The 24,751-nt window shown below is 40.3% G+C and overlaps 1 protein-coding gene across 1 annotated transcript in view; it reads left to right on the plus strand.

Annotated features, from left to right (window-relative positions):
• Positions 1 to 24,751, plus strand: part of NALCN (sodium leak channel, non-selective) — a 278,856-nt gene that overhangs the window by 154,753 nt on the left and 99,352 nt on the right. The window contains exon 11 of the mRNA XM_081948163.1: positions 22,322 to 22,453. Within this exon, the coding sequence (XP_081804289.1) occupies positions 22,322 to 22,453 (132 nt within the window). The remainder of the gene's footprint in view (positions 1 to 22,321; positions 22,454 to 24,751) is intronic.

Consider the following 24,751-nt stretch of genomic DNA (forward strand, 5'->3'; position numbering starts at 1 on the left):
TGGAAAGTGTAAGGGGCCATCCCGCATCAGTTCGGCCAGGTCTACCTGCGCCCCTTCAACCTGGTCTACCCAATGCAAAGAGGAAACATCGGGGCAGTGTGGCTTCAGCCCAGTCTACCCGCATCCCTTTGGCCCGGTCTACCCAATGCAGAGAGGAAACATCAGTCCAGTGTGTCTTCAGTCAAGTCTATCCATGTCACTTCAGTTTGGTGTACCCAATGTGAAGAGGTGACATCAGGCCAGCATGGCTTTGACCCGGTCTACCCAATGCGAAGAGGAAATATCTGATTAATGTGGCTTTGACCCGGTCTACCCAATGCGAAGAGAAACATCTGACTAATGTGGCTTTAACCTGGTCTACCCAATTCAAAGAGGAAACATGCCAGCAGTTTGGGAAGTGGCATCAAGCTGGCCATGCCCACCCAGCTGGTTACACCCAACCAGTTGGCCATGCCTCCTCCCTGAGGTCAACCACAGTTCTGATGGGGCCCTCAATGAAATTGAGTTTGACACTCTTACTTTAGAGTCATTACAAGAGACCCAGATCCAGCCTCTGGTGAATTCTGTTGATCCTTATTTAGCACTAATTTAGCCTAGTCCAGTGGTGGGCAACCTTTTTTTTCAACTGAGCCAAATCTTGCCAAAACCACGATTGAAATTTATTTTGAGAGCCACATTTTTAAAACCGAAAATACATAGGATGGTACACTGTTTTTACTTTCAATAAACTCTGGCATTTAAAGCACGCAAGTCTTAAAGCTGTCAAGTTACAAGATCCTTGCATCCCTAACCCTTTAGGAAAAAAACCCCAAGGGGTCTTCAAACCTGACAGCTTTAAGACTTGTGGACTTCAACTCCCAGAATTCCTCCTCCAGTCATGTTGGCTCAGGAACTCTGGCATTGAAGCATGCAAGTCTTAAAGCTGTCAAGTTGCAAGACCCTTGCACCCCTAACCCTTTAGAAAAAAACCCAGGGGTCTTCAAACCTGACAGCTTTAATACTTGTGGACTTCAACTCCCAGAATTCCTCCTCCAGTCATGTTGGCTCAGGAACTCTGGCATTGAAGCATGCAAGTCTTAAAGCTGTCAAGTTGCAAGACCCTTGCACCCCTAACCCTTTAGAAAAAAAAACCAGGGGTCTTCAAACCTGACAGCTTTAAGACTTGTGGACTTCAACTCCCAGAATTCCTCCTCCAGTCATGTTGGCTCAGGAACTCTGGCATTGAAGCATGCAAGTCTTAAAGCTGTCAAGTTGCAAGACCCTCGCACCCCCACCCCTTTAGAAAAAAAACCCCAGGGTCTTCAAACCTGACAGCTTGAAGACTTGTGGACTTCAACTCCCAGAATTCTGAGAATTGAAGTCCACCAACGGCATCAATCATATTAGCCCAGGGATCTGCAAAATTGGCTCTTAAGACTGGTGGACTTCAATTCCCAGAATTCTCAGAATTGAAGTCCACCAGTCTTAAAACAGCCAACTTTGCAGACCTCTGTGTTAGCCCAAAGCCTGGCGCTGGGCGGGCCTTGCTCCCCCATTGGTGGAGCCCCAAGAAGCGAGGAGGGAGAAAAAGAGACGGAGGCCAAGGAGCTTCCCCCGCCCCGCCCCTCCCAGCAAAAATCTAACCGGGGAGCCGGGCGGGCAGTAGCAAATTAGCCGATCACGCCGCGTGGGCAGTAGCAAATTAACCGATCACGCCGCGTGGGCAGTAGCAAATTAACCGATCACGCGGCGTGATCGGCTAATTTGCTACTGCCCGCCCGGCTCCCCGGTTAGATTTTTGCTGGGAGGGGGCGGGGGGAAGCTCCTTAGCCTCCGTTTCTTTTTCTGCCTCCTCGCTTCTCGTCCCCGCCCAACTTCAGGATCCTCCCTAATCATTGTGGGTCGAAAAGAAAAAAGGGAAAGGGGCGCTTGTTTTGAAGTGCCCGAGAGGAGGGAGGGGAGCGGGCGCCCGGCACACAGAAGAGCCGCATTAAAATGTGTAAAGAGCCACATGTGGCTCGCGAGCCGCGGCTTGCCGACCACTGGCCTAGTCCATCAGTTGACTAGATTCCTGCGTATACAGTAGGTAGCAATAATAAACTCTTCTGTGCTTTGAACTCAATCAATGCTCCTGGTTATTTTACAAATTGTCATATTTCATTCTAAACATATGTTCTTATTAATAACATATAATTCATACAGAGATATATAAGCACATATATTTCTGTATAGGTGTGTGTGTGGGGGGGTGTACACATAAACACTGTCAACGAACTCTTATAGAAATATTATTTGCTTTTGATATTATCACTGGAACACATATAAGTGCCATAAATTACTGCTGCAGTTCTGTGTCTCAGGAAAATAGTTAATTTGAACTCCAGGTTTCAAGAATTTATTTTCCTGGCTCTGCTGGAAATAATGTATTTTTTTTTATCTTGTATGATTAGCTGTTGTTATTTCCACTCTTAGTAAAGGGAAGGGAAAAATCTGTGTTTTACTACTATTTCTTCTTCTTCTCTTCCTTTTTGTTTCTGCTGCCAAATGTATTTTTGATAACATGGGTATAACATGCTTAGTGTGAAAAGCAGATATCTATCCAAAATTATATTTCCTTGTAATAACCAGCAATATGATTTGTCATCTGAGTTAATGATACTGCCTTTCAGACAGCTTCTATCTCCAACAAATCATACACGAGTAATGCACAATTCAAATTTTGAGCATAGAAAGGGAAGAGGAAATTTATGTTTTACCAGCCTAGTTGCTTATGTATTGAGTTGCAAACTTTCATGACAGTGAACTGCGTAAGTCATTTCAAGATCAAGTCATTGATGTCTTTCAAACATTAGAGGCAGCTGAAATTTAGACAAAATTCAGATTCCCATGAGCTAAAATTTCAGAATGTACACTATGAATGAGAGATCAGTTTTTATTAAATCAGCAGATGTGTTACAAGTATGTACATACATATATATATACATCCGTACATACCGTATTTTTCAGAGTATAAGATACACTTTTTTCCCTCAAAAAAGAGGCTGAAAATGTAGGTGCATCTTATACACTGAGTATAGCATTATTTTGCCTCCTGAAACCCCTCCCCCTTCACCACAATGGCTGTGCATAGCCTTTAGGAGGCTTTCAGAGTGCTTCTGGGGACTGGGGAGGGCAGAAATGAGCAAAAATGGGCCATTCTTTGCTCAATTTTGCCTCCCCCAGCTCCCAGGAGGACTCTATAAGCCTCCTAAAGGCTATTCATGCCCTTTTTTAAAAAAAAATCTCCAAAATCTTGGTGCGTCTTATACTCTGGTGCATCTTATACTCCGAAAAATATGGTACTTCCTGAGCTGCTTAGAAAATTAAATACGGTAATCCCTACAGAAGCTCCAGAAAGCTACAATGTAAGCGGCTCAATGAAGTTGCCATGCTAAAGGGAAACCACTCTTTTGTTATCCAGTACTGATATATCTATAGTTTTCACAGATTAGGAACAGCCCTGCAGCAACCCTAAATGATTTTGAGTTCATTTGTGGGAAAGTTATAAAGATATTGCCCAATTTATAAGCCAACCCTTTAAAATGTAGGCAAATTCGTTTTCTTAAAAAAAAACACAACCAAAGCAAAAACAGTGTTGGAGAAATAGTTCTTACATTTTTTATTGTATGCTGTCACCGTTCTGAGACAAGAGGGATAAAAGTTACAACCCTCATTTAAAAAAAATACTTTTAAACCTGAGCACAACATGCTTGTCAGAGCTAGAAAAGACTGCACCCAGCGGATGAGTAGACTGATTCTGTGAGGGGCATTTGAGGAACAGCCAAAAGCTTCCTCAGTCTCCTTAATGGTATGACTGGCTCTGATCAAAGTAACAATCTACTTTGCAGGAGTTGGGCAAAAATGAAACCGCAGGCATCTGCAGCCATAACCTTCATCTTCCTAAATACATACATAGACTATATATTAAACATATGTTTTCATTTCTCCTGAAGGATGGATGGATCTGTGCTTTATTACTTTTACAACATTGCCGGTCTTGGGTAGAGCTAACAGAACAGTCTCATACTGTAAAGTAAAGGTAAAGGTTCCCCCGCACATATGTGCTAGTCGTTCCCAACTCTAGGGGGCGATGCTCATCTCCGTTTCTAAGCAAAGAGCCAGCGCTGTCCAAAGACGACTCCATGGTCATATGGCCCACATGACTAAACACCAAAGGTGCACAGAGCGCTGTTACCTTCCTACCAAAGTGGTCCCTATTTTTCTACTTGCATTTTTTATGTGCTTTCGAACTGCTAGGTTGGCAGAAGCTGGGACAAGTAACGGGAGCTCACTCAATTACATGGCACTATATATATATGTTGTATTTGTGCTGATAAATAAATAAAGGGAGACTAGTATAGATCTACTTCAAGCTATTTAGCTCTCATCAGCTAGCCATAAACATAAACCCATTGAGTTCAGTAGAGTTTGTGACATGGCTCCGTTTCAAGATGTCGGAATAGATGGATAGGATTACAACTTAACTCTCTTTTACTTGGTGGTAACCATCTTTAATTAGTCACCCTTAATCAACTAACTTAGTTGATTTTGGTATAACACTGTCTCATAGCTATTTGGGATTATTTTCTTAAGCCAGAAAAATGGATGTAACAGGCATCTAGTACATATCCCTATTAAGATTTTCATTTTCACTTACTGTTCTTGTTCGGAATTGAAACCAAAATTCATGTGATCTGTTTGGGCAAATTAGCTGCAAGAAATTTGAGAGATATTCAAAGAATAAATATTTGTTAAATTTTCAGAAAGACACATTAATTGTTGATAGTATGTGTCCGCATATCTCCCTCTCATTTTCCCTCTTTGAAAACAGCATTCTAATTTTTCTTTGTGTACACACTCAACCTTCCATTTTATCCAAACCCATCTTCCGTTTGTGTCTAACAAATGCAACCAATTTTGTCAGCAGCACAGCTTGATTGCTATAATTGTATTAAAAGTCAAGGGGACTCTATAGTGTGATTGAAATGCCTGTTTTCAGCTTGATGAGTTTTGAAATATTGGACATAGTTAACCTACAGATCAAGCTTTGTAGATGAAATTAACAATTAATTCTAATGGTGCTCCTGAATTCTCCTAAAATCCAGCATGACTCAAAAATAATTTAAAACTACAAATGACTACCGGGTAACCAGAAGATTATCTCAGCATTGAAAAGAATTCTAAAATTAGCAATGTTTATTCCAATTAGTCTGTATTATGTATGTGTGTACTTTTACAAGGTTTAGAGCCCACTCTAGGCCACCAGCTCTGAGCAGCTATAACCCTATGAATAAATCAGCTTTATTTATTTATTAAAACTATACATTATATTCTCTTGCTTATCAAGTGCTCAAGGAAAAGCACTTTTCACTACATGAGTGCTTTCATGCTCCTTGCTGTTTTTGCTTTGAGGGCGAAGGTTCATTTTCCGAGCTTGTGGGTTGGTTTCTGAACGTTTCATTACCAGTCTAGGTAACATCTTCAGGGGAGTTTAGGGAATGTCAGTGTTCTTCGGTTTATAAGAGCTTCAAGTGAGGATCTTGTAATGGATCTTGTGATGGGGAGGTTACATCAGGTCAGGATCATTGGGAGGTGAACTTCTGGTTGGGGGGGGTGCTTGCGTGGGTTGATTGAGGGTCAGTGCTATCTCTGGTTGGTTGATTTGCACTCTGAGGGATTTGTAGACTGGTTGAAAGTCAATGTGTCTGTTGATGGAATTGCTTGTGGACTGCCAGGTTTCGATGAACGCACGAGTGTGACGGGTGGTAGCGTGGTTGATGATTTTTGTGTTGCGCCAATCAAACAGGTGCTATTTTTGTTTCCTCTGAACATGTCTGCTTAATTCTTATAGTAATGGATATACTTTTAAAAACTGTAATAATTGTCTGCATTAAGAAGACGTGAAGATTCTTTTTCATTCCCAGATTTTTAAGGGGAAAAAAATATTTAGTAGATTATAAATTCTCCCTATCCTTTCATATTTGTGGGTTACGTGATTTTTTTTTTTACAACTCTAAAATGCAAACGCTAAATTTGACAAGGCAGCAACCAGGGGACTCTCAGAATAGATAGGACCTTTATGTAAAGATAATTGGATCACCAAGCAAACTGCCAAATGTCTATTAACACAAAAAGTAGGAGCGGAAAAAACTTAGATTTTCAGTCTTTTGCATTCCACAGAGTGAATTATGTGCTTATATGTTGAAATTCTTTAATGTATTATCCTTTTAAAACATGTATATTATATGACCTCTGAAGTTTTTAACAATAATTGGAAAAACAATTATTGCCCTGCAGTGAGCCTCCACCACCTTAGCAGAGTAAGTAATTCTTCCATTTATTTGCAGCTGAGCAAAAGTGATTTTAATTACTTTAAATTTGTATAAACTGCATTCTGTAAAATTGTCTGATTTGGGGAATCATTATGTATCCTTCTTCAGAACCATCCCTCTCCCACATACATTATTCCTTTGAATCCCACATTCTAAGAGGCAGCTAAATTGCTTTGATTTCTTTGAAATAAGAACCTTTTATAGGTGGGCCTGTTTTTTTTTTATTTCAAGACAATGCTAAGAATTTTCCGTAGAAAAGAATGAGTTATTTAAAGTGACACCATAGCAACCTCAAATTACTGATCAGAATTGCTACTTGAAACTGAAAAGGAGGTGGAGTGAGGACAATCTGAGTTTCAATCTCAAAAGTCCTTGAATTATTGGGAAAATATTTTATCCCAGTCTTACTACTCTCCAAAACCTTTCATGCTAAAATTCAGATGCACCTTCAGCTATTCTCTAGCACAGTGATGGCTTCACACTCACACTCGCACGCTCCTCAAGGCCACAACCCAGAAGAGGAGCTGCCCAGGGGGCATACGTATGCCGGAAAATGAACTTCCGGTTTCTGACACGCACATGCGTGGCAGCCAGCTAGTCTTCTGGTTACTGGCATGCGTGTGTGCACGATGATCAGCTGGCCGGCATGCATTCTCACTCTGGAAAACAGAAGACAAGCTCTTCCAGTTTCCGGCACCGCCACATGCACGAAGGCCAGCTGATCGTCGTGTATGCATGCACGCCAGAAACTCGGAAGTGGTGATTTTGGTTCAGTCACACTCTCTCAGCCCAAATCATCTTGCAGGATTGTTATTGTGGGGAAAATAGGAAGAGGAAAGTATGGTGGATATGTTTACTGCCTGAGCTATTTGTAAAAATAATAAAGGTGGGATACAAAGAAATAATAACACCACTGTTAGCATTGACAAAATCACCATCAGTCAATTGCAAAAGGCAGCTGTACTCGGAACAGCTTATATTTTGCAACAATGCCTTTAACACTAGCAAAAATCAACAATGATGTATCCCAGGTCCTTGGAAAAGCTTCTATAGATGCAAATCCAGTCTGAACATCTGACTGACTGTGCCACAAACTATAATAATAATTTTCCTTTAGGAGCCTGAGAATTATATCAACAGAGTCACTTCAAATGTCATCCAGAGTAGGATCCCTGGTCAGCTTCAAGCTGTGCAATAACAATACAGAAGTGCAGAAATCCATGCTTGTTTACTTGTGTACCTAATATTCTATTTAATGAGCAATCGGCTAGTTTCCTTCTTTCCAAGCCTATCCTAGGCTCTGGCCTTGAAACTATGTCTATTTGCTTTGGTTCTGTTCAGCTAACCTTGCTTCCAAAGCAATTGTCTAGATTCAGTTCTTTTCCAGAAGCAATTTGCTAACAATGTGTCACCTTAATAATTAACAATAAATGTGTTAGTCTTTAAGGTGCCATACGTTTTTCTTGGTGCTGAATATGAGATAATTTTGCTACTTTTGACATTTGTTAGGAAAAGAAAAGTATCTTGAGTGAAATTTAAAAATAAACAGATATTTAAAATGTTAAGAAGGGCATTCATTTAGTTGCTGCAAATTACTGTATCATGCAATTCTCAAAATTCTCCCACCTCTAATTGAAATTTGTAATTAAGAATTGGGGCGCGGGGATGCAAAACAAAGCTTTCTTATTGAAGGGTTTTACTCTATAGCATGAAATATATTTGGACAATATTTAAAAATGATTTGAAGCTACCTTTATTAGATCCATTTATACCAGGTAAAATAAACTGCTGCTCCCTCTAATATTTTCATCAGGAACAGAAGTTTAAAAATTGAGTGTTATCTATCTAGATTTTTTTAAAAAATCTAGGTTCCTTAAGTAAAGACCATATTTCTATTTAAGTACTTCATCATCTGTAATTCCTCAGAAACTAAGGAATTCAATCTATTCTACAGATTTGTTCAATTACATTTGTATTAATTATACTAACAAAGTCACCTGCTAGGTATTTTTTGTACGGCATGCCATTCCTGTCCAGATTGTGAAAAGCCAAACAATAAGATGGTTGAATAAACATTGTTTATAAGCAATGAAACATTTCTGGCCCCATCTCATTTATACACAAATGATTATCTTCTAATCCTCATCCATACAAGGTAAAAGCCTGCCATAACTATTGGGACCAATATTATTTGAGAAAAGTTCATTATCATCATAACCATGAAATCACATTACACAAGGTAGAGTGTGGATCTTGAAGCCAACTAAAATCAGAGAGTGTGGAATTTTAATGCCATTTCTGACATCACCACCAATGTTAATCATGACTAAAATTGATTGTAAAGTAATCTTCATTTTAAGTTATCTGCCTTTCACAAGCAAGTTTCATAAAAGTCTAGTCCACCACAATACCACTGAAAAATAAAAATAAGAAATTCAAAAAGAAATCTGCCAGGTTTTCATGAAAAACTCTCTGATAAACTGAAAGACCAAAACGATAAGTATAAATAATGGAAAGGAGGAAACAAAAGTAAGACAAAACCCCAGCATATCGCCCAAAGAGATCAAGTCAGGAAAGGCTCAGAATGAACTAAATAATATTATTTATTGATTTGTTAAATAATAATAAAGTTTCTTTCAACATGTAAAAAAAAAATCCTTAAAAAACCAGTCCATCCACTAAAGGGAGAATATGGCAAGGAAGTGACGGGCAGCAGAAGGAAAGCAGAGTTGCTTAATTTATTCCTTGCATCTGTCTTCACACAAAAGGAAGAAATAGCCCAACCTACCAAAAACAGAACTGGAAAAGACAGACTAAATTAAACCAGGCAAGAAATTTGTAACAGAAACATCTGTCTAGACAAGTTAAAATCACCAAGACCTGATGGATTACATCCCAGAGTTCTGAGGGAACTGGCAGTCATGATCTTAGAACCGTCGAACCATATCTTTCAAAGATCCTGGAGCACCAGGGAACTACCAGAAAACTGCAAAAGAGCTGATGATGTTCTTCAAAAGTGGGGGGGGGGGATGATCAGTGAAATGCTCTGGATATTATATACTTGGATTTCAGTAAGGCATTTGACAAAGTAGACCACAACGTATTTCTTAGTAAGTTATAAAAATGTGGGATAGACAACAGCACCACTGCAACTGGTGGACAATCGTACTCAACGTATAGTCCTTAATGGAACTACATCTACATGGAGGGAAGTAAGCAATGGGTTACCCCAAAGTTCTGTCTTAGGCACAATACTCTTCAATATCTTCATAAGCATTTTAGATAAAGAAATAGAAGGGGAGATCATCAAATTTGCACATGATACAAAGCTGGCAGAAACAGTGAACATTCGGAAGATGGTTTCAAAATCCAGAAGGATCTTGACAGACTTGAATACTGGTCACTATTTAACAAAGTGAAATTCAAACTTTAAGGAGAAATTTCCTGACAGTGAGAACAATAAACCAGTGAAACGGTTTGCCTTCAGACATTGTGGGTACTTCATTATTGGAGATTTTAAAGAAGATATTAGACAGCCATTTGTCCAGAATGATATAGAGTCTTCTGCTTGTGCAAAGGATTGGACTAGAAGACTTCCAATGTCCCTTCCCACCCTGTTATACTCATACCCAAAGGAATTGCAGAACAGAAATGAGAATTACTATAATGGAAAGGTAAGTATAATGATGAAATCATTGTCTTCTGATCCGCCATTTTGGCATCCATACCACAACATTTCCTGCTTTCTTTGAATTCTGTGAGGATTCATGAGCCTCCATCTTTTTAAAAAATATAAGATTAATTTTAAAAATTTGCTGGAAACACCATTTCCTAAAGAGAAGAATACACATGCATTTAATATTAAATGGAAAATACATTTAGCTTCTAAATCTTTGTTTATAATTCACAGTTAATGTTCTTTGTGCCAGTTTTGAACTTTTGGTTAACAAAATTGGAATTTCTACAACTCTCACTTTTCTTCCATATCTGTTTGACAGCAATGTCCTACTAAGGTTTTAGATATTTTAAGAGTTCCCGTGGTCTTTGTAGTTTGCTAGTAGAAATTGTTCCTGTTCTTATCTTCCTAACTACATGTTGTGGCCCACCAACAGCCAGCAGGACTGGTGGCAGGCTCAGACAATGAGGAAGTTGGGGAGGAACATGGGCCAGTCCTGGAGTCTGGGGAAGGGTCTGACGTGTGCTCTGCATTGGAGGCAGAGATGGGGCCAGGGCCACCTGACAGTTATCAGCTGCCTTCAGAGTTGGACATCAGTGGGGCAGAAGAACAGCTGGAGCCTGTTCCCAGTGTGTGCATGTGCAGAGCTGCCGGACGAAGGAAACAGCTAAGGAACAAGGGTCAACGCAGGAGTAAAGCCACAGGTGGACAGTGAATGGCCCCTCCCACAGGGAATAAAGGGGAGCGAAAGAGGAGGGAAGTTTGCAGGAGACAATTAATTCAATTCATTAGTGTGAAGATCTGTTCCTGATTTCTTGCCAAGTAATTGCTGCTACAATTACGTTGGAAGATATCGGCCTGGCAGCTCTCCAATAAAGATCTATAGTTGTGGAATCTCTTGAAAGACTGTTGGCCGGGACTTTGCTAGAGAGGAATTCACTTTAAACTAAATCAGTGTTTCTCAAACTTGGCGACTTTAAGTCCTGTGGACTTCAACTCCCAGAATTCCCCAGCCAGCTATGCTGGCTGGGGGATTCTGGGAGTTGAAGTCCTCAGGACTTAAAGTCGCCAAGTTTGAGAAACACTGAACTAAATAAAAGGGACTTTATCGGGACAAGGAGTCGGCTTCGTGCTGCTGGGGAAGCCTAGGCCAGAACACTACAGCATTCAGAAAGCCAAGGGAGATGAGAAGGATTCTTTCCTGGCTTCCTTGATAATCTGGTGGGAAGTTGCCTTTGTTACTTAAGCCAACCAGTTAATACCCTGAAGCCAAAATCTCCTGCTTCCTTCTGCTCTACTGGGAGTGGCTTCCTGGTCAATTCAGCTGCCCCTTTTGATGAACATAAGCAGGAAATACTTGGGAGATTATGGTAAAATAAATCTATCCGTTCTTCCTATCAAGGCAATTTCTTGGTAATTGACTAATGTGCTTTAGTGGTTAATATAATAATTGCTATCAAGAGGACAATGAATTCGTGAAGGAAGTCACAGATAGTTGCCTTCTCAGAAGAGAAAATAGTAGCTTACTATATGAATATTCAGTCCCTTCCCAATCAGAATGCTGATGGCAGACTGCAGAACTGAAATTCAATACTGCAGTAATTCATGGATTATGGATTTTGTGGATGGGTTAGCTGTATCCAAATAATTGTATCTTTTTCTAGCATTACTCTGTGGAATTATATTTTATAATGCTACAGTGACATAGATTTAGACCTCGTGCCATGACAATTGTATCAAAGCATTAGCTCATTCAACTCAACCTAAATGGCATTAAGTATAATATCTCTTAGTGTGAAAGCGATTCAAAATATCAAAGGGATGTATTAATTTATTTTATGCTGGGATCATGACAGGATTTATTCTGGAATATTTCTCTTCCTTTTCCCTTTCAATTGCGAGTCACCTTTTAAAGCAAAAAATCAAAATAAAGGTTTAGGTTTAGGTTTAGATTTATTTGGATTTATATGCCGCCCTTCTCCAAAAGGACTCAGGGCAGCGTACAACATTAAAAACACACATCACAAAAGTTAAAAAAAGATTAAACCCATTTCCAAAAAGACCAAACCAATTTTTTTTTCCAAAATAAAGCAATAAGTTCAAAAAGTGAACTTAATAGTCAGACATGCTTAGAAAATGAAACTGCTTGATAGGAAGGTGGATATGCCCAGTGACTTTTCAATTGCTTCCAGAGGGTATTGGAATCCTCAAGATCCCCCCTGGGTCTACAATCGTCCAAAAGTTGTCTTGGATCACTCCTAAGTGCTTTCATTTAAAACCAGAGAGCAACATTGCCAAAGAAGCAGCTTTAGCAGTAAAATCAGCAGATCATTGGTAAGAGGGGGGGAAAGCAAACCCTTACCTTGCAGCAGCTAACTTAAGTGGAAATCTCCTATTATTCTATATTTCAAAAGGAAGTAGTTACAATTAGCAAGGGATCCATCTTCTGTTTCTTTTAGATCCTATCAGTGATATGGAGATTAGAATATCTATCATCTTCTACTTGCTTATTTGCACAGCAGCTGCTCTGCTTGAGATAGACTGTGAATCTCACTTCAACAAAATCTTCTAATACAAATTAATTATTTTCTGGCTACTGTTGTTGCATTTGATTATCTCAAAGTATTCCCTGTTTTATATGCAGAGTTTGTCCTAATTTTTGCAAATTGTTAGAGTGATTAGGCATTTTTTTAAAGTGATAAAATGGCAAAATTTGGAAAACTGTCTTGCCAGGCCAATGATTCGCGTTCTTTAATGCAAATATGAATGATTGATTTTCAAACCATCAAAGTACTTACCTGTTCTTTTTTTTTAAGAGTTTTATTTTCAGATAGGCATAGACAAATGAAACATAAAACATAAAACCATTTTCAATTACATACAGCGTGTCCATTGGTTACAAGATTTTTGTGCATCCTTTCCATAGTCCTCACTTACAATTTATATAAAATCACATATTATCAATCAAATATATATGTTTACATTATTATCATTGTACATCATTTATGTGACTATAACTATCATTCCTTCATTTTAAATGAGATATTCTAGATATTGGATTCATTTATATTGTAACAATTCATTACATCATCTTAAATCTATCCAATAGTAATGTATCTTTATATTGTATTCTGTATCATTCTATAATTCTTGTATTATAAAATTATCTAGTGTCATTCACTTCCATGTTTTTCATCTAACCACCGATAAAATAAATCCCATATGTTGTAATATTGTTTATCTTTTTTTTTAAAACAAAGTTTTATTGGTTTTTTTAAAATTTACAAGGAAAAGGGTAATGGAAAGGTATACAAATTTTGGCAGTTGCAAAGTGTGGTAGGCGCCCCCTCCCTCCAAACTCATAGTATACATCTGAATATAAAACATTAATGCATAGTCATATATAATCAGCATATTGGTTCTATTGGTACTTTCAATCAGTTTAATACATTGTAATATATAATCTACATGTTAATTCCATTACTACTTTCGGTCAGTTTATATCAATGAGATTTTCTTATTCATTTTTGTGATCTGAGCTTTCTTGGTATTGCCCCTTCTCCCCCTCTGGCAGAGCTCCGGCCCCTCCCGTGTCTTGCATATCCGTTGTAAGATCTTCTGTTTTTTCTAGGTGTATTTTGTTTTTTTCCATAAAGGCCTGTGCCTCTATGGGTGTGTTAATTCTAATTCTTGTCTCCTCCCAGAATATCAACATACCTTCAGGCATCAACCATCTAAACAACACCCCCTTCTTGTATAATTTATTCGCCAATCGCGAATAATTTTTCCTTTTTTCCCTAATTTTCTTGGGGATCTGCTTCAAGATGGTTATTTCCCTATCATGGTATGTCAGGGCCTGCCCCCTTTGTACACCCAGAATTTCGTCTCTTGTGCTTTTTCTAAGAAATTTAATATGTACCTCCCTGGGTACATTGTGTGTTCTGGCATAAGCTGAATTCACTCTATAAACCAGGTCTATCTCCCATTCCATCTGTTGTTTTTCTTTGTGTAAATATTCAGCCAAAATATTTGTCATGATGTCCCTTATATTTTCCTCATCTACTTCTATCACGTTTTGAAATCTAAGATAAAAGGACATTTTCTCAAATTCTGTTTTCATTTGTTGGGTATCAAGTTCTTTGTTTCCCTTCTGCACCGCTTCTACCCCCCCCCCTCACCTCCGCCACCCCCCCTCCACAATGTCCAGCCTCTGTGAGTTCTTATAAATTTGGACTTGATTCTCTTTAATTTCTTCTTTCATTTCCTTTAATTGTTTCTTAATTTCCACTTGGCCCTGTATGAGTTGTTGAAGCATTTGTTGCAAATCCATCTCTGTACTTTTAGGTTGCATCAGGTCTGTTATCTTTGATTGTGTAGCAGGACTGGATGTTGCTGATGTCGGGGCAGAGGTAGCAAAGCCAGGTTTTCCAGGGGGTGGTCTTTTAGGAGACATAGTTTATAGAATAAAGAGCTCAGTCAGTATAGAGAATGGACAGCTGGAGATGCAGAGCAGCCAGATGAGTCCAGGAGGCAGAAGATCCAAGCAGGAGAGAATTTCTCTAGTCAGTCTGGCGATAGAGTAAAATTTTTCCCACCAGAGAGTTCAAAGAATAACAATCCACAAGAGATTCTCCTAGGTAACAAGGAGACAAAGACCGGAAGCCTGAGTTTTCAAAGGTGGAGTCAGGTTTCACAGTTCATGAAGACAACGGAAGTGTGCCATCTTGCCCTGCCAGCTTCGGGCTCAAAGGCATAACAAAGTTTTCAAAGTTCCCAAAGTCCTCAGATCATCAGAAGATTATGGGGTTAAGTTCAATGAAAGTCACTTTAAGCAGGGGTGTGGCATCATTGGTTGGCTCTCCCCCCTCCTCCTTCCCCTGGGGCTGAGAGCAAAATTGTTTCAAGCCGCCTGTCCGAGGGGGGGGGGAAATCCCCCTCCCTCCAGCCGCACCTCCAAAGTTAGCCGAGAGTAAAAGTTTTTTTTAAAATGCTGAAAGGTTCTTCAAATCAACAAAGGGAATGAGGGAGAGTAAACGCCTCACCACACCGCCGCTGCTTCCTTCTGCTTTTACATTCTCCGATCAGCCTGTTACGAAGACGCTTTACGCGCCCTCCGATACTGCTCCCAGGTGCCTAGAGCGAAGCGGGGGTCCCCCACCAGCTGCCGCCGATGCAGGGATCCCCCGCCAAGCCGCTCCTCCGGCAGGACGCCTCTTCGGGGCGTCCTGTGCCCCCCAAGGAGTGGGGAAGCCCACCGGGGAGCCGGAGCGAGCAAGCGAGTTGCCCGTCGCCGTCAGCCGCCGGAACTGGAAGTGTAATATTCTTTATCTTGTTCTCTAATTTCAAATGTCAATTTACTCATTTCAGCACATTCCATTATTTTCTGAATGACTTTCTCCTACGTTGGTATTTTCTCATTTTTCCAATTTTTAGCAAATACAATTCTAGCCAGTACCTACCTGTTTTTGAGTAACATAGGACTGAACAGTATCCATTATCCAATTGGGATCATAGAGGAAAGACTTAGGCAACTACTGTGAGGAAACAAGAAGGAAAATAATTATGAAGTACAAAGAGTAGAAATGCATAAGCAGATTCATAAAGTGCCAACTGCTTCCGACATATCACAGTCTTAGTCGCACAATGAGAATTAGTCATCCATATGGCAGTCTAAACATTCAAAGGAATGGAGATTGGGCTGCTGCTGCTGCTGCTATATCACTTTCCAGAGCAACTTTTCACTTTTGTCTGAAGTCAAATATGGCAAAGATGTATTGACTTACAATACAATACAATACAATACAATACAATACAATACAATACAATACAATACAATACAATACAATACAATACAATCAATGCAATGCAATGCAATGCAATGCAATGCAATGCAATGCAATGCAATGCAATGCAATACAATACAATCAGTACAATACAATACAATACAATACAATACAATACAATACAATACAATACAATACAATAGCAGGGTTGGAAGGGACCTTGGAGGTCTTTTAGTCCAACCCCCTGCCTAGGCAGGAAACCCTATACCGTTTCAGACAAATGGCTATCCAACATCTTCTTAAAGACTTCCAGTGTTGGGGCATTCACAACCTCTGGAGGCAAGCTGTTCCACTGATTAATTGTTCTAACTGTCAGGAAATTTCTCCTCAGTTCTAAGTTCTTTCTCTCCTTGATTAGTTTTCACCCATTGCTTCTTGTTCTGCCCTCCGGTGCTTTGGAGAATAGCTTGACTCCCTTGTCTTTCTGGCAACCCTTGAGATATTGGAACATTGCTATCATGTCTCCCCTAGTCCTTCTTTTCATTAAACTAGACATACCCAGTTCCTGCAACCGTTCTTCATATGTTTTAGTCTCCAGTCCTAATCATCTTTGTTGCTCTTCTCTGCACTCTTTCTAGAGTCTCCACATCTTTTCTACATCGTGGTGACCAAAACTGAATGCAGTATTCCAAGTGTGGCCTTACCAAGGCATTATAAAGTGGTATTAACACTTCACGTGCTCTTGATTCTATCCCTCTGTTGATGCAGCCTAGAACTATGTTGGCTTTTTTGGCAGCTGCTGCATACTGCTGGCTCATATTTAAATGGTTGCCCATTAGGACTCCAAGATCCCTCTCACAGTTACTACTATTGAGCAAGGTACCACCTATACTGTACCTGGTAACGTCATTGTCTTAAAACTATAGGTAGTCCTCAACTTACAACAGTTCACTTAGTGACCGATCATGTAGGTCACAAACGGTGATCAAGTGACCCAGGGGCGAAATCAACTTACCTTTGTTACCTGTTCACAAATGTGAGTGCGCACAGAGCATCTAAAACAGATGTGATAATGTCCGGGCGGGTGAGTGGAGCCTCTCACCGCCAGTGCTACTGGTTCGCTTGAACTGGATAGAAACAGCTGAATTGCACCACTAACGTGACCCTAGAACACTGCAGTTGTCATAAATATGAGCCAGTTGCCAAGCATCTGAATTTTGATCATGCGACCACGGAGATACTGCAGCGATTGTAAGTGTGAAAAATGGCCATAAGTAATTTTTTTTAATGCCGTTGTAACTTCAAACAATCACTAAATGAGCTGTTGTAAGTCGAGGACCAGCTATATTTTTTTAAAAAAATAGATTCTCGTTAATACTTTTTTCAGCTTTATCCAAACGTGTCCAACTTTATCCATGCTTGTTTGTGGTTTGTTTGCTTTAAAATAAATGCATAGAAACTGGGTTCATGAAGAAAATTAGTCTAAGCTGAATCAAATTTATGATGCTTTCAAGAAGCCATGAACCTCACCATACTGACAAACAAAACTGAATTAGATTGTTCCAGAAGTTGCCATTTTCTTATTTGTGGTCATATTGGTTGTGCGTGAAACCAACATTTACACTCGTTCCATGTGCATTGCATTTTGAAACATGTACACAGTAATCACAAAAGAATGATTACGTTAGGAACCAGTTCATTCCTTTACTGTGCTGCATCCAACATTTCTATTATTAATTGTAGTACGTTTTGTAGCATTTTACTTTTTTAAAAAAAATGGAACTTGCTATTTAATTAGTGAACTTCTAATTCATGGAGGAGCCCCTGCTGTCATGCTTCTCAACAGAACTTGTGCAAGCCAATTTCCATTGCTAATACTGCTCAGTACAATAGTATTGATAATAATAGTGCCAGGGACGTATCTACATAAAATGTATAATCCCATAAAGATTTAAAGAAAAAAATTCCACTTTTTAAACTTGGTTATCAAATGTATTTAAAAGCTGCTATTCGTTATCATAATCTACATTTAATAATGATACCAGAAGACAGTAGATATATTTCCATTGCTAATCCAAGCAAGATTTCATAGAGAAATTATTCAGGGACATGGTTTAGATCCAACACTCTCATTCTTTCTAGCTGTGCTTAAAACTGAAATCATGGTTCTTACACTTTCATATGTTGCTTTACCTGCACTTTCTGCTTAAATTTAATTTTGAATTTTAATGAATTTTTCGTCTGATCACACTGCATATGCTCTATTTATTTCCAAAAGCATTTCAATGATTAAACATGGCTTTTTATAATTTGAAGTTTACTTTTAGGGATACAACATATTTAATCAGCTGTTCAAATATCCTTTGGGCAGGGAACATTCCCACCCTGCTTTCAATAAATGATTTCAACTAATATAAAGAAACTGCATGTGGGTAAGTCCACACTGATTGCATTAATGATTTATTTGATATAAGTATGTCAATGATTGAAACTTTTTTTTCTCTAGGTGATTAGCAAAGCTAAAATAAATACTGGAAATTAGTGCAGCTGATATTCGATATTATGCTGAAGATTTTCCCCCCATACAGTTCCCTGGCATTTACATTTTAATATTGCTTTCATCTTATCCCTTATGGTGTTAAAGAAGTTATTTGAAGGCCTTGACAATTTTAGTCCAAGGTTCTATCATGGGGGGTGGAGGGGATGCCAGCTCTGGCCATAAAGAAAATTAAACTTTGATGTCTACTTCTGATTTTTTGTCTTTGGTTACTCTGAAATCTGGAGCTATAGCCCCACTCCAACAAAGCAGGGGAATACTGATTTGGCAAGTGGTGTAAAGCAGGAAGGGACAGGCAGGGATTAATTAAAGTTAGGATGTCTGAAAAGTTGAAACTAATGACATCTTTTTTTAATGCCCTAAATTGATTAAAGAACCAGAGCAGGCATTTGACAAAATATGCTCAATGGCATCACATATACTCAGTATATTGTTACACATATTCGGACATAAATATATAATCACAGTATTTACATGATGATGGTCCTCTAGTTTGCAGTTAACACCTCCAGCCTTGTTCTTAATTGAAGAATTAAGAAGCTGAAGAAGCGGGGAGATTGCTTCCGGCTTCCGAAGGCGACGGACGTTGATCCGCTGTTCGCTTCCCTGGTGGGCTCCTCTTAGGAGCACAGGCGGTCTTGGAGGGACCACCTGCTGTAGGGTGGCTTGCTGGAACCCCCCGGATAGGCGGCAGCCATGGGGGGGTTTCCAGTTTCGCCTCAGGAGCCGGGGAGCATAGGGGGTGCATAGCAGCACCTTCGCTGAATGGATTCCGGAAGGAAATAACTAATTACATGCAACAGCTGAAGTGCTGGAGGTGAGAAGTTCGCTCCAATCTCCTTAATCGCTTTTAATTGATGAGCAGCAGCTTTTTGTAGGTTGTGGATTCAGTCTGTTTGAAGTTGGAAGATTGGAGGGGGGTTTCTTTTTTTTCTACCCCTCTCAGGCAAAGCGGCATTTGGACTACCTCTCAATCTCGGAATGGAGAGAGAGAGAGAGCAAAAAATTGAATTAGTCACTTGAACTAACTATGTGAAAAGATTTATATCACAATTGCAAGAGGTGATTGCTGAGTTGTTTTGAAAACTTTATGGAAATTTTTGATGTTCTGCTCCTGGTTCCCTGTGAAAGGAGGAGCTAAGATGGCCTGCTTCCATCTTCTTCTTCGCACTTATAAATAAAGTCTGCCTTTTGAAACTACCTTTGAAGAAAGTCTGGCTTTATATTAACCCCCCTGAAGGACTCCTGGAGCTTCTCCTGTTATGTGGTCTTTCTGGATTTGGATTATTTGATTTTTTGCATGTGTGTGTGTGTGTGTGTGACTTCTTGGCTTGGAACTGTGACTGAGGATTAACTTTCACTTTTGGATTTGCCTGTCTTCTTGGACTCGCTCGGCTGCGTGCTTCACAGATGCCATTTCTTTTGTAAAAGATTTATACTCATCTCTGAACTCAGACAATGGGGCCCAGAAAACCACCTTCAGGCAAAGCAGCCTCAGCACCTACTTCTTCTACATCCAGTCCAACGACTCAACAGACAAAAATTTCATCATTTTCACAACAACAAAGGACTGGAGAGAGTTCAAAAGATGTATCTGTTACTCAAATGTTCCAGGCTCTTATGCAGGGACAAAATGAGTTGAAAAAGGAGGTGGCAGATTTTAGAGAAGAGCTCAAAAGTGTACAGCAACAAATAACAGAAAATAAACAGAGAATTGGTGTGCTGGAGGAGGGTGCAGTCGGGCTGGGGGAGGAGGTTAAGGCAGTCCAGAAGGGGAATATAGAATTGGAAAATTTTATGGCAAAGATAGAACTTGAAAGAATGTCCTTCTTTCTCAGATTCCAGAACCTACCTGAGACAGAAGATGAAGATCTTAAGGATATCATGAGTGCAATTTTAGCAGAATATATTAAAAGAGATAAAGAACAGTTGTGGTGGGATATGGATCTGGTTTACAGGATTAATTCAGCATATGCCAGAACACATAATGTTCCAAGGGAAGTACATGTTAAATTTCTAAGGAAGACCACGAGGGATGAGATTCTAGGGGCTCAAAGGGGGGGACCACTAAAATATAAAGATAAAGAAATTGCCATTCTTAAGCAAATTCCGAAAAAAATAAGAGATAAGAGGAGGAAGTATTCCTCATCAAAGAAATTATATAATAAAGGAATTTGGTTTAGATTGTTATTGCCAGAAGGAATGTTGATCTTCTGGGAGGGAAACAGAATTAGAATTAACACAGTTGTGGAGACAGAGGTTTTCATTAAAAAACATAGTGCCCTCCTAGAGGACGAAAATATAAGAGGTAGTGAAAAAGGCAACAATACACAAGACATGAAGGGCTGTAGCTCCGCCTGGGGACAGGGGGGAGGGAACAATATTGGAAAGACTCAGGTCACAAAAATAAATATATCTGGAATATCATTGTAATTGTTGATATATTAGAAAGTGGTAAAAGAGATGATTGAACACATGGTTGATACAATGTATAATAAGATGGTGTTTTTGCTTATCTTTTATCTATTGTTTTTTTCCTTTCTGTAAAAGTTGTGAGAATTGGAGAGATTTCTATCTCTAGCATGATGGAGTTGCCAAAAAAAATTTGTATATCCACCTACCCTTTTCCCATAAATTTTAAAATCAATAAAATTCTTTAAAGCAAGAAGCTGAAGAAGCTTCTTGGATGAGAAGTGAAACCTTTTCAAAAACAAACCAGAAAGTCCAGTTGAAAAGCCCTCTTGGGACAACTGTGACTGAGAATCTCCAATTACAGTCTTTAATTTTCAGTGAAGAGACTTTCATCCTGCATTGCATTGATTCAGGTCAATTAATAGCTGTACTATCAGTATTTTCAAATCTTATGGTTTGTAGATTTTTTTTAATCTTTTGTCAAAAGCATAAATAAAAACAGTTTTGGTTTTTTGTTTGTTTAATTGATTTTGATTTCTATAGCCGCCCATCTCAGCAAACGATTATGAATAGCTTGTTTGTTTTCTTTATTAGTATTAGTATTTGGGTGAAAGACTATAAACTACAGTGGGAGATATAGATACGTGTGTGTGTGTGTGTGTGTGTGTGTGTGTGTGTCTATATCTATCTATATCTATATAGATATGTAACTATAGATATGTAAAATCTCAGGTGAAGTCAGTAGAAAATCATTTTGGTATGGTTCCCAAGAAAGTAGCATGAATGTATTGATGAACTCATTAAGTCAGAGTTTGTTGCAAAAATCAAATCCAGGAAGCGCACACAGATAACTGATTCAGCAGGCTTGATTTAAATAAGAAACTTCTTTATATACAAGAATATATATACACAATACCAACAGCAGAGAATAGTGTCATTTCAGTTCAGTTCAGCAGATGAGTCCAGACTAGTTTCATTTTAGAGCTGAGCACAGAGTTAAGCCATGGCCAGACTCCTTGCTTAAGTTTCTGTTTCCAAACAGCCCTCATTGATTGACTTAGTTGCTATGCTTATTCATTGGCTGCCCTTGTTACCATGTCTCTGCCAGTTCATGAATATTCTGACAGTCTTGGAGACCTTTTACTTTACTATGTCATATAATCAGTTTCTGGTTCATGAATTCATAATTCTTACCTACAAACAGCAGAAGCGGAAAAACCTGAAATATATTAGAAAGACACAATATATTTAGTGGTAAGCAAAAGTAGCTGCGAACTACAACAAAGAGAATCAGAATAACACCCAGGTTTTTGTGTATGGAAAGCAATGCACCGAGATTGAAGTTGCTATGCATCTGTATATTTAATTATTTTTATACATGTGTAAATATTAAATACATTGTATTTATAACTTATGAATAAATAGCATTTAAAAACCATTCAGATACAATGCTTCTGGCTGCTACAGTTTTCAGAGAATAAAATCATCTCTTTGTTTCCAAGATAAAAATTTCTCAGCACACCTATGTTTTAACTCTCTACAGAGAATGATGAGGTCCTCAATTTTCCATATGTTTATCCTGAGCATGGTAGCCGTGGATGTCATTGTTGCTGCTAGCAATTATTACAAGGGAGAAACTTTCAAGAGCCAGTATGATGAGTTCTACCTTGCAGAGGTGAGTTTTGCTTTCCTTATTGATTTTTAGTGAACCAAAGAAATTTCCAACAGAGGGAGCAATTAACCAATGGAATAACTTGCCTTCAGAAGTTGTGGATGCTCCATCACTAGAAGCTTTTAAAAAGAGACTGGACCCCCGTTTGTCTGAAACGATACAGAGTCTCCTGTTCAAGCAAGGGGTTGGACTACTAGGAGGTCTCTTCCAATTCTATTATTCTATGTTCTATGAAACAAATCAACATTATTGCAGATGCCATGACCAAGATAAGACTGACTTAATATGATTTAAATTATGATGGCAATGATGACAGGGCTAGGATGGTTGTTTCAAGTTACACCTTTTATATGCAACCATAAAGCTTTTTCACTGATATTGATTTGATTATTTGCCATCAAGTTATTTTTGACTTCTAATGGCCACATACCAGAGGTGGGTTCTGGCAGTACGCACCAGAATGGGCATACCGGGGCCAAAAATTTGCTGTACTTTTGCGTACCCGTTCCACAGCGGCGTGGCCATGCCCCCATACCAGTACGCTCCCCTGGCCTGCCCCTGTTTGCAAGGCGCTTCTCAAAGAGAAGGAAGCGAGGGCGAGGCTTCTTCAGAGGACCCGAGGGAAGAGTGGTGTTGAAGCCCTCTCGGAAGCAGCTGGAAAAGGTATACGAAGGTCGGAGGGGGGGGAGGAATTCAAAGTTAATCCTCCTGGTGCAGTGTGGGGCTTTGGGCAAAGGCTGGAGGGAAGGGCCCTGGCTCGCTCACGTTCTCTCCCTCACTCTTTCCCTCCCTTGTGTAGTTTGATACAGCCTGCAGTCAGTGAAGCTGGGTGCCAGTGAGGGCTGGCTTTTTGCATACACGCGCGCGCACACAGAGAAGTTGGATTGGGTATCTCTCTCCTACCACCTTCGCTTTCTCACTCCCTCTCAAACACAGTGCGCACACACAGAGAAGTTGAATTGGGTATCTCTCCCAATGGCTTGAAAGCAGCTTCTCTGCCATCCCCCCCATTCCCCCATTGCCTTCCCCAAACACCTCCCCCATTGTAAATGCAGCATGCTGTCCAGGAGGGAAATGCCTGGAATGCAATAAAGCCCACCCACTCACCTTCTGCTGGCAGGCTGGGGTGAGAAGAGAGGCACAGAAGCCGGAGGGTAGCCAATCAGAGCCTTCTGAAAGAACAGGGCTGGGGGAAAGTGTGTGTGCTACAGCATGCCCCTTTGCCTGACTTCTCTTCTCCTGTGGTCTCCTTAGTGCTCACTCGTGCTCTCCCTCCCCAGTCTGGTTTGATTGCAGGCAGAGCCATGTTGCCTTTTCAAACCTATAGTCCAGCAATGGTGAACCTTTTTTGGCTCATGTGCCATAAAGGGGAACACAGGGGGGTCATGCGTGGGTGTGCCACACCCATAATGCAACATGCAACAACCCCCAGTGCGCATGCACGCATGAGAGGCGCTCACCCCATTTTGCATGCTTTTTTCGCCCTAACCTCCAGAGGCTTTATAGGGCAATAACAGCCTCCCCCACCACCCCGGAGACCTTCGGTGGCTTCAGGGACCTTCAGGCAGCTTCCCTGAAGCCTTCAGAGGGCTTAAACCGACCCTACGAGCAAACTAGAAGTCACTGGGGGGGGTCATGCGTGGGCGTGCCGCACCCATAATGCAACATGTGCCCCTCCCAGTGCGCATGTACGCATGAGAGGCGCTCACCCCATTTTTTGCATGCTTTTTTCGCCCCTCCCTCCAGAGGCTTTATAGGGCAAAAACAGCCTCCCCCGCTACCCCGGAAGCCTCTGGAGGCTTCAGGGACCTTCAGGAGGCTTCCCTGAAGCCTCCGGAGGACTGTGACTTCTGGTTTGCTCGTAGGGCCATTTTTAGTCCCCCAGAGGCTTCAGGGGAAGCCTCCTGAAAGTCCCTGACGCCTCCGGAGGGCTTAAACCGACCTTATGAGTAAAACGGAAGTCCATTCCCAAACTTCCGGTTTGCCCATAGGGCCAGTTTTTTTGCCCTCCGGAGGCTTCGGGGAAGCTCCTGAAGACTCCAGAGGGCCTCCGGGGGGTGGGGATGGCTCTTTTCGCCCTCCTCGGGCTCCTATAAAGCCTCTGGAGCCTGGGGAGGATTAAAAATGGCTTTAAAAATGCTGAACTCAGCTGGCCAGCACGGGCATGCACGCTGGCCAATTGACAGGGCAACGCCTCGCGTGCCTTGACAAATGGCTGTGCGTGCCACCTGTGGCACGTGTGCCATAGGTTCACCATCCTGGCTATAGTCAGTGAAGCTCAGCTGGCTTTTTGCATAGCTT

The sequence above is a fragment of the Natrix helvetica genome (genome assembly GCF_964273705.1).
Source record: "Natrix helvetica genome assembly, chromosome: 3".
Taxonomy (NCBI): Eukaryota; Metazoa; Chordata; class Lepidosauria; order Squamata; family Natricidae; genus Natrix; species Natrix helvetica.